Source organism: Hypanus sabinus, chromosome 6, assembly GCF_030144855.1.
Source record: "Hypanus sabinus isolate sHypSab1 chromosome 6, sHypSab1.hap1, whole genome shotgun sequence".
Lineage (NCBI taxonomy): Eukaryota > Metazoa > Chordata > Chondrichthyes > Myliobatiformes > Dasyatidae > Hypanus > Hypanus sabinus.
In genome coordinates, this window is record NC_082711.1 from 124,822,631 (window position 1) to 124,833,822 (window position 11,192).

The following is an 11,192-nucleotide window of genomic DNA, read 5'->3' on the forward strand; positions in this document are numbered from 1 at the left end:
GTTCCTTCACTCTAGTGTCACACCCGCTGCCAAATTAGTTGAAACCCTCCCTATCAGCTCTATCGAACTTCGCTGTGAGAGTATTGTTCCCTCTTGGGCTCAGGTGCAATCCACTACTTATGAACAGGTCATACGTCCCCCAGAAGGGATTCCCATGATCGCAGAAGATGAAGCTCTGTCTCCTGCACCAGCTTCTCAGTCACACATTAATCTGCCAGGTCATCCTGTTTCTACCCTCACCAGCACGTGGCACAGGCAGCACTCCAGAAATTACAATCCTTGAGGTACTGTTTTTCATCTTTCTTCTGAGCTCCCCAAATTTTATTTTCAGGACTTATTTGGTTTTACTTCCTATGTCATTGTTACCAACATTAGCCAAGATATCTGGCAGTGATCCTTCCCTCTCTGAAATGCTGCGGACACGACCTGAGACGTCCCTGACACTGGCACCTATGAGGCACAAACCATTTGCGTGTCACATTCACATCCACAAAATCTCCTGTCTGTCCTCCTGACGATGCAGTCCTCTATCAGTACCGTTCTCTCTTCTTCCTCTAACAACAGTGAGGGTTGTGGATCCAGAAGTGGGAAGTCCTGCGTCAATCAGAGTCTGCACTCACAGGCACATGAAGGACTTGTGTATTTTTCTGACAATGCCAGTCACCACACTGATACCCGCTTTTGTTCCCTACAATATCATGAAATCAGTATTAATTTCACAGCTCCTGCAGTAGGGTTAAAACCCATGCCTTGGCTTCTTAGTGCTGTGGCCTGGGATCAGGACACAGTGTTCATCTGACAGTCTCATGTATTGGTTGTATTGTGACCCTGTGCTGCTATGTTTAGGGGTCTGACATCTCCAGCTGACCATGTGACAGTGATGCCTCCTGGTCAGTGGGGTTGATCTGGAATAATATTCAGTTCCCCTTCAGCCATTATTACAGTCAACCTTTGCATCAAGTTAGAACTTATTTGTGTCTCAGAAACAAGGAGAATGAACCTTTGTAAGTTTTACCTCGATTAATGGCAGCAAGTGTTTCTTTCAGAACTCTGTTCAAAAAATAGGGGTGATAGAATTTTTCAACCGGTAGGGCTTCATCTGTCACTGACAATTCCTGGACATCATCATTACTCCTGTAAATATTAAACTGCTGGTTATAAAATGCAATTTTGAACTGCTTTAAAAATTCATACATGGTTTCAGTGAAGACCATGTCATACCTTATGTTCTGACGACTTCTCTCCTGAAATAAATAAAACACAAATCTGATTAGAGTTGGACTTACTGTCCACATCCTGAATTCCATCAAAATCACAACAAAGTGTTGAAAATTACCACTCCCACAAACACTCACACACACAGATAATACAGAACCATGGGATAAATTACAAAGAATATTTCTGAAAGTTAGACCATTACTGAGAGGATGAAACTTACAGGAAAGAGAGGACAGGTTGTGCATTTCCATCTAGATATTATGCCAGGGTAATAAGATGAAGGAATATAAGAGCAGTGATGGATTTGATTGTGTTCAGGTGTAGACAGTACCTCTATGTATGGGTGAACTTCTGGGAGATGAAAGTCGAGATGGATTTTAATGAATCCCAGAAGAAACTTAGTGAAGAGGATGTGGAACTAACTGCCACGGGAGTGGCAGAAGTAGAACAGCAGAGATTGAACTTAATGGGGAGGCTGGATAAACACGTGGAGTTCCCATGGAGTTCAGGGAAATGTTGCTGGGTGTGATGAGTAGGTGGGAAGAGGATTGTGAAGTAATGAAATTGATATAATAAAATGGACCAAAGGGACTGCTTATAGAATAGAATAGAATAGAATAGAATATAGTACAGCACATTACAGGCCCTTCAGCCCACAATGTTTTGCTGGCCCTCAAACCCTGCCTCCCATATAACCCCTCAAATTAAATTCCTCCATAAACCTGTCTAGTAGTCTCTTAAACTTCACTAGTGTATCTGCCTTCACCACTGACTCAGGCAGTGCACTCCACGCACCAACCACTCTCTGAGTGAAAAACCTTGCTCTAATATCCCCCTTGAACTTTGTTCCCCTTACCTTAAAGCCATGTCCTCTTGTACTGTGCAGTGGTGCCCTGGGGAAGAGGCGCTGGCTGTCCACTCTGTCTATTCCTCTTAATATCTTGTACACCTCTATCATGTCACCTCTCATCCTCCTTTTCTTCAAAGAGTAAAGCCCTAGCTCCCTTAATCTCTGATCATAGTTTAAACCACTTTAAACCAGGCAGCATCCTGGTAAATCTCTTCTGTACCCTTTCCAATCCTTCCACATCCTTCCTATACTGAGGCAACCAGAACTGGACACAGTACTCCAAGTGTGGCCTAACCAGAGTTTTATAGATCTGCATCGTTACATCGCGTCCTCGACTTATGAAAGCTAACACCCCATAAGCTTTCTTAACAACCCTATCTACCTGTGAGGCAACGTTCAGGGATATGTGGACGTGTACCCCAAGATCCCTCTGCTCCTCCACACTACCAAATATCCTGCCATTTACTTTGTACTCTGCCTTGGAGTTTGTCCTTCCAAACTGTACCACATCACACTTCTCCGGGTTGAACTTCATCTGCCACTTGTCAGCCCACTTCTGCATCATATCAATGTTTCTCTGCAAACTTCGACAATCTTCTAAACTATCGTGTCGTCTGCAAACCGTCAACCACCAACCATCGTGTCGTCTGCAAACTTGCCAACCCACCCTTCTACCCCTACATCCAGGTCGTTAAAAAAGACACAAGAAGTAGAGGCCCCAGAACAGATCCTTGTGGGACACCACTAGTCACAACCCCCCAATCTGAATGTCCTCCCTCCACCACAACGCTCTGCCCTCTGCAGACAAGCAATCCACCTGGCCAAACTTCCCTGGATCCCATGCATTCTGACTTGCTGAATAAGCCTACCATGTGGAACCATGTCAGACGCCTCACTAAAATCCATGTAGTTCACATCCAGTGCACGACCCTCATCTATATGCCTGATCACCTCCTCAAAGAAATCTATCAGGCTTGTTAGGCACAAACCCTACTACCTATTTTGAACAAGGGGACAACATTTGCCTCCCTCCAATGCTCCTGTACCAATCCCGTGGATAACAAGGACATAAAGATCCTAGACAGAGGTTCAGCAATCTAGGACATAAAGATTCTAACCAGAGGTTCAGCAATCTGATGGAGAATGAGATATAATCCCATGTAAAATTTAACGGAACATGTAAAGTGAACAGCGAAAGTTTCCCTAATTTGTCTGAAACCGGATATGGAGGATAAGTTTGATGTGTGGGTCACATACTTTGTTTTCATTGATTTACAGAGAGATCCTCACACCCACTGCACCAGACACACTCACATCTTGTGACTGAAACTGGGTTTTAATGGGCATTTTAGAGGATATGTTATGTGGCAATTCAAGACACATTCAGCAGCTGCTAGTTATGATCAGAGGAAGTCATTTCAGGGAAGACTGCATTCTGTCCTGGGATGTATAGAAGTTGTGGAAGATAATTGTTTGAAAAACAGCAACCCTGAATAGTTGCAATTGTCTGGTGAAAAACGGTTTACTGCCATTTGTAAATGTTATGTGCAGGAGCAACGCATCTGTTTTCTGTCCAAATTATATTCTGAGTTGCGTGTTTATGATAGTAACTGGTCACGTGAGTGGGGCGTGGTAATAGGTAAGGGAATAAGTTGCGTATTTGTGCTTTGTTCTGGGCAGTTTTGAGCTGGGGATGGACGGATGTCACGTCTTTTGTTGACCGCTTCATTGCAGTTTAATTTATGGTTAATTACACTGAAGTTTCATCCCTTCAAGATTGTATGTTTCTAATGAAGGATTGAATACATATCTTCCACATTTTGAAACGTCATTATTGTAGTGATTGGAGGACGCGTCACGCAAGTATAACAACATGTGCAATATCACCGGCAGTGATAATGACTTTTTTAGAGTTGGCCACTGTGTTTTGTTTCTTTCAAATATACCACTGTTCATTCAGTACCCTTTAACAGAAACAAATTGAATTATAATCCCTCACCTTGAGAAATATCACACTGTCTTTTTGATCCATGTGTCCGTTTAACTTTGTGATATCCTCCTGAATAATCCTTATATTCTCTTGAATCTCTCGACGATTTTTCTCCATTCGATTTATAATCTTCTCCTCTTCCTTCCTGAGATCCCTGAGTAAGCTCTGTTCTTTCTCAGTGATAATCTGGCGCAGTTCAGCAAACTGGGATGTGATGTGGGACTGAACGCTGTGTGACTGTTTCTGTTGAATGAAAGGTGAAGATTAGTTTACTGCACTGCTGTTTTCTGTTTCCTTGGAGTTCATGCTTCTTCTGAGACATCCCCGTCAACACCGTTCCCTCATATTCTCCTGAAACCTATTCTCCCTCATTGACTCAATAACTCTCACCTGATTCACATACACCCTCCCGCACCTTCACAGGATTAACCATTCATCCATCATGTGCCTGAGATGTGTCAGAATCTTGCATAGTCACAGGGAGAATATGCAAACTCTACACAGACAGCTTCAGAGGTCAGAATCTAATGCGGTGACTCGAGCTGCAATACTCTGCTTTTCTACACTAATAGGAGCAAAATTGTACAGTAATATCAGAAATTCCACTCAGGAAGCCTCACCCGAACTCCAGAAATCTTCTCTTCCTGTTTCTGCTCCTTTTCCTGGAAGATTGATTTCTTTTTTGTGAGAGAGTCTACGGAAGATTTTAGCTGATCCTGGAAGTCAGAAAGTGAAGGAAATAGAAAAAAAAAGTGGATCAAAATAAACTGGCGATCAAACCCGATTATCGCGCACAAAATGCTGGAGGAACTCAGTGAAACGGGAGGAATTGGGACCTTTGGTATGCTGAATGGTGACGAATGAGGCGGTGTAGGAGTCAGCTGCAGCACGTGTCTCGCTTGCAGGTAACAGTGCCCCGAGGGAGATCACTGGAGAGGAAGGATTGTATAAGGGATTTACAGTACGGAGAACGATCGCCACAGTGCGGAGAGTTATGTGGAAGGGTGGGGCTGGGCTGTTGCACAGAAAGATGTGTTAGGTGGTAATCCCATTGAAGATGGCGAAAGTTGCACGGAATGATGTGTTAGATTTGAAGGCTCCTGTGCTTCCAGGCAGAACAATGGAGGAAGGCGTGACGATCAAATTCGGGTTAGTTTTACCTTATATAATTTAACAGCTTCTTTAATCGGCATGAAACGGTGTTCTCTGTGTTCCTGCGCGACTATACAGATCAGACAGTTCAGTGTCTTGTCCGTTTCACAAAACAGCTTCAGTTCTTCCTCATGTTCCTCGCAGTGAAGTTTTATTTCCTTCCCTTTCGGATTCAGGTTTATATTTCGAGCTTTTTCAGCCAGACTTACTAAGGCCCGATTCACCCTGAGGATGCGGTCTGCAAACACCTCGCTACATTCGGGGCAGGAGTTTCTCTCCTCCCTTTCCCAACACTGTGTTATACAAGAGCGACAGAAGTTGTGCCCACACTCCAGTATAACCGGATCGGTGAAGAAATCCAGGCAGATGGAACAAATTGCCTCCTCGGTCCAGCTCTCGACCTCTCTTTTCGAAGCCATGTTAACTCCCAGCACTTCCTGATTCAGAATGCTTTTACTTCCGGGCAGCTGCTGATCCCCTGCAGTACCGCGATTGTCCATTAGACGCGCTACACCCTCATGGAATGAACATTCTGTTGCTGGTTTTGTTCACTTGGAAGTAACAGTGGTAATTTCCATTTCAAGGTGAAATCAGCAACACACTTAACAGGTTAGAGCATAAATAATAAATCAGCCATCGACTGACTAAGCCCGTGGCAATGCCACTGGAATGTCAAATGAACCTCCAAAGGCCTCATCCCGGGGTTCGCAAGGATCTTCCCCTGGAAGATCGTCTTGATTGAGGTCGTGTGGTGAAAGGAGAAGCCACAGGGCCGATAACTTTCACCCTGGACAGAACTGCTTTGGCAGCGTGCGTCCTAGTTGGCGTGATGGGCTAAATAAGGATCAACAGATGTGAAGCTGGACAGAAGAGCCTGTTTGAGTCTCAGGCAGGACTGAAAGCGCAAGTTATGTGAAGAGAGGCACAGGAGACTGCAGATGCTGGAATCTCGAGTAAGAAACATGATGCTGGAGGAACTGAGTGGGTTAGGCAGCATCTTTGGACAGAAATGTAAGATCGACTTCCCTGGTCCAGATCCTACATCTGGTCTGTCTCAATCCAAAATGCCCATTGTCCATTTCCCTCCACAGATGCTTCCTCCAGCATCACGTTTCTTACTTGATATTTTAGCATCTGCAGTCTCTTGTGCCTTTGTTTTTTTATTAAAAGTTTTCTTGAGGTGTAAAAAGTGTCAGACTGGGGTGTAAAACCGGTGTTAAGCAATTATTTAAAACAACTATTAAATTAGTTGATGTCATAAAAGTGGGTATGTAGAGTCTACCTGCTCTGAAGAGACAGATGCAGTGGTGATGACAGACCTGTGGCTACAGGGAAAACTAGAGGACTGGATATTCCATGTCACAGGGTGGAAAACATTATTTTGTTTGGTGAAGTCCTGATGAAACTTTCTGAGTTTACCCATGTCTGTCCCAGCTTCGATGGAAAGCCAGTTTCCATAGCTCTGACCAGAGCCCAAAAATTGGTGTATTTTTTTTAAATCAAAATAAGCTCCATTAGTCATGAAATATTCATAAGGATCAACCGTGCAATGCCTTTACCTGAAGAATAGTGAACCTTCTGTCATGTTGCTGCTGTGACAGAAGCCCTTGCATATTTATCCACATATCTTCGCCAGCCACAGTCCGCACAGGGGTGAGTGACCGTCTCGTCTACACTGCAGTAATCTCGGGGAAGCGCCCTGTGGGAGTGATCTCCGGGCATGCAGCAAGTATCAGACTGGGAGCCAGGTAAGTTTTGGAACGATGATCAAAGTAGTTTATCGCACTGATAAACCTACACAATGTATTAGATTCAGCTCAGTACATCCGGGGTGGAGCTCTCCCAGCCATTGGCCACATCCATATAGAACGATGGCATAGCAAAGGCGCATCCATCTTCAGAGATGCTCACCACCCAGGCCAGGCTATTTTTCTCTTTGCTTCAATCAGATAGAAGGTACACGAGCCTCAGGACTCACAGCACCAGGTTTTGGAACAGTTCCAACCCTCAACTATCAGGTTCTGGAACAACACGGGATAACTACACTCACTTACCATCCATTGAAATGGCCCCACAACCAGTGATCGCGCTGGACTGGTATAAAATTAGTGGAATTAGAGGCGGTTTGACTGATACAGATCACATTGGGCCTGTATCACAATTAGGGAAATAAGAGACAGTCACAATCTCACAGGAAATTGACAGGGATAGGGATAGGGATAGGGATAGGATAGGATTATGATTCCTCCAGATGGGATGTGGAACCAGGCGCCACAGACTTAAAATCTGAATTCACCTCGGCAGGACTGAGATGAGGAGAAATTCTACACCCAGAGTGCAGTGAATCTTTGGAATTTTTTCCCACAAGGATTCTAAATTGAAGAGACATATTTTAGGGCTGAGCGGTGATGAAGGCATTGCAGGAAAGTGGTGCTAAGGTCAAAGTTTAGGCCGTGAGACAGTCCAGAGGAGGTTCACAAGGATGATTCCAGGAATGAAAGGTTTATCATACGAAGAACATTTAATGGCTCTGAAACTGTATTCGCTGGAATTCAGAAGGATGAGGGGGATCTGACTGAAACCTTTCGAATGTTGAAAGGTAAACAGAGTAGATGTGGAAAGGATGTTTCCCCATGGACGTTGGGTATCATTCAGGCAGAGATTGATAGCTCCTTGATTGGACATGCCATCAAAGGTTACAGGGAGTAGGCCTGGAACTCGGATTGATGAGGAAATAGAAAAAAAATAAGATCAGCTATGATTGAATGGCGGAGCAGACTCGATGGGCCAGCTGGCCTAATTCTTCTCCTATGTCTGATAGTCTTATGGTCTTTTCTGAGTCAAGGGCAGATCAGGCGCTAGGGGCCAAATAGCAACACTACCTCCTTTTTTATTATTTTCTAAAAACACGAGATTACTTTGCGACTTGTTCTCCCATGGCCTTCAGCCTATGTATTGCACAGGGGAGCAATGAGACCTCCAGACATCCATCAGCAGCCACTGTGGATTTCATGTTCTCGTTATTTATTGCTATTTATTTATATTTGCATTTGCAGAGTTTCTTGTCTTCTGCACTCTGGCTGGTCATTCACTGATTCATTATAGTTACTATTCTGTAGATTTTCACTTTATGCAAGATAACGAATCTCGGGATTGTACATGATGACTTATGTGCACTTCGATACTGAAATTTACTCTGATCATCGCAGAAATGCCTTTGATTCTGAGAACAACTGAGACTAACATCTCCAGCTCCCAGTAGCAGCCCATCCTCAGACACATATAGAGCCAATTGGCGACCACTGCTTGCAAGGCTCTTGCTCCATTGGCTGAGGAGTGTCAGTAGGCGGGACGCTGAGCGTTCGGTGTGGACTGAAGATTGGAACCAAAGAGCATCTCACTCAAACAGCCGGCAAGATGTACTTCATGAAGTCCTTCAGTCAGTCACAAGAGTTGCAAATTAGGGAGATCAGGTTAAATTTCTATGGGTTCCAGCTCATGTAGGGGTGAAAGGGAATGAAAGGGTGGGTGAGTTGGCAAAGAGGGCATTAAAGAAAGAAAATTTAGAAATGCACATTAGTATCAGTAAAGCAGAGATTAAGTGTGTAATCTGGGAAAAAATCAACCAAATGTGGCAAGAAAGATGGGACAGGGAGGGGAAAGGGAGGCATTTATATCAAATACAATAAAGTGTTGCAAGTACTAGGGTAGGTAGTAGATACAGAAGAGAGGAAATTGTGTGGACTAGGTTAAGGCTGGGGCACTGTGCACTATACCAAACATTGATATTGATAGGGAAACACCAGACAAGACTGTGAGAGCAATGTCAGGCAGAGGAGTCAGTAGAACATGTAGTTCTGTGTTGCAAGAAGTATGGGATACAGAGAGAGATGATAAGAATTAATCTAAGGGAATTGAGTGTGAGGAATTCACATTAAAAGGGTTGCTGGGCATGGGTGAGAGAACACAGGTTAGGGTATTCTTAGCTTTCTTAAAGGTTACAGGGGGTTTTATAGGATATGAAGGATAAACAGGAATAGGGTACGAGGATGGCCAGAGATGGGAGGGTAAAGTGTAGGTTAGGGTATGTGTATGTGTGCGATTTGGTGAGGGGATTTAGGATGTGAGTCTATCGCACCCTCCGGAGCAGAAGGTGGCGGTAATGCACCATTAAGCCGGGTGCCAACCGCCGTAAAACAAGACGGGGGGGGGGGCGGTGAGAGAGAGGGGGAGAGAGGGATTGGGAGAACGGGAGAGAGGGATTGGGAGAACGGGAGAGAGGGATTGGGAGAAAGGGAGAGCGAGTGGACATCGGAGAGGCCAAAGACGGGAACGGCACCTTGTGTACAGGCTGAAACATCGGCGGGGGTCTTGAATTCTTCCGATGGCAGAGGTGAAGAGACTGACCGAGGTACCGTGAGATGTTTCAGCTACACGCTGGGTGCCCGGGCTTTCCCCGCCATGGATCGGGGCCTATTGTCTGGAGTTGCCTCCCAGACCTTCTCCTGCTGCTGGGAGATGGAAGCTGTTTCGCAGCGGCTGCCGATGGAGCTCCGGAGCTCACACCGCTCGCTTGTGCAATCGGTCAGGCTGAAGACCAAGGGAGAACAAGGCGCAAAGGTAAACTGGTGTTTCAGAAAATAAGAAACAGAAGCACGCCATTCGATCCCTTGCGCATGTTCTGCCCTGCATTCAGAACATGCCTGATCTTTGAACTCAGCACCACTTTCCCTGCAAGGTTCCCATCATCACAGAGCCCCTAAATTTGCCTTTTGAATTGAGACCTTTTTGAGAAAATTCCAAACTTTCACCGCACTCGTCATCTCAGTTCTGTGAGCTGACCTCAGATTTTGAGTCTCTGACCACTTGTCAGCACTCCAGCCATGGGAAACAGAGCTCCTGCCCCTCCCCGTCAATACCCTGTGAGACCCAGTCAGTCTAATCTCTCCGAGGACACTACCACACCTCGCAAATCAATCTGCAAAATTTATCTTCATCCCACAGGCTGACTCTGGGAAGGAGATCAGACTTGTGCACAGTGTTCCTTGTACGCTCTCATGAGCATCCCACATACTTCAAAGGAGATCTTATCTCTTGTATTCAAACCTTCATTCATTCAATGCTCTTCATATAGTATTGAATTCAAATAGTGAACAGATACAACACACCATCAGCCATGAATTTAATGGGCCGGTGTTGCGACAGTTTGAGCTTCATACCGGGGGCCACGGAGCAAGCAGGGTGTAACAAAGACAGGAATAGAGTGTTGTATGTCTGAGCCCAGCTGTGTGTGTTTGTATATCAGAATCAGGTTTAATATCCCCGCATATGTGGTGAAATCTGTTGTTTTGTGACAGCAGTACATTGAAATACATAGTAATTAAATCTATAAATTACAGTAAGTGTATACAAAATTAAATATAAATATTAATACAAAAAGAGAGGAATAATACTCAGGAAATGTTCATGAGTTCATTGCCCATTCAGAAATCTGATGGTGAAGGGGAAGAAGCTATTACTGAAATGTTGAGTGTGTGTTCAGGGGCCTGTACATCCTCATTCATGGTAGCAATGAAGGCATGTCCTGGGTGATGGGGGTCCTTAGTGATTGTCAGAAACACACTGAGTCTCAGCAATTTGCAGAACGGTAAACTTTATTCCCGCACCCTTCTACTATAATAGTAGGCACTTACCCGGTGCGTCCTGGGGACTTCCAGTACCAGGTACTGTCCCCTTCTCCCCGTTTACCGCTCTGCGCTGTCCGGATATCACTCGCTCAAGCCGCGCCGGAGCGACGAGCAAGGAGTCAGGGACCGCCAAACTCGGCGGGGTGCACCGTCTCCGATGTCCTTCCTCGTGTCCACCGCGGCTGCAGTGTGGATCCCGGACGAGCCCCCACGTTGTCAGAAACACACTGAGTCTCAGCAATTTGCAGAACGGTAAACTTTATTTTTCGAGTCTGCAGAGTCGGACCCAACCAGC

The 11,192-nt window shown here is 45.1% G+C and overlaps 1 protein-coding gene across 1 annotated transcript in view; it reads right to left on the reverse strand.

Moving 5' to 3' along the window:
- LOC132395814 (zinc-binding protein A33-like) overlaps positions 1 to 5,636 on the reverse strand; it is a 31,661-nt gene extending 26,025 nt beyond the window's left edge. Inside the window, exons 1-5 of the mRNA XM_059972892.1 lie at positions 5,219 to 5,636; positions 4,679 to 4,774; positions 4,068 to 4,301; positions 1,222 to 1,244; positions 1,016 to 1,134 (exon numbers count right to left, since the gene is read on the reverse strand). Of these exons, the coding sequence (XP_059828875.1) occupies positions 1,016 to 1,134; positions 1,222 to 1,244; positions 4,068 to 4,301; positions 4,679 to 4,774; positions 5,219 to 5,629 (883 nt within the window). The 5' untranslated portion in view covers positions 5,630 to 5,636. The remainder of the gene's footprint in view (positions 1 to 1,015; positions 1,135 to 1,221; positions 1,245 to 4,067; positions 4,302 to 4,678; positions 4,775 to 5,218) is intronic.
- Positions 5,637 to 11,192: the final 5,556 nt, after the last annotated feature.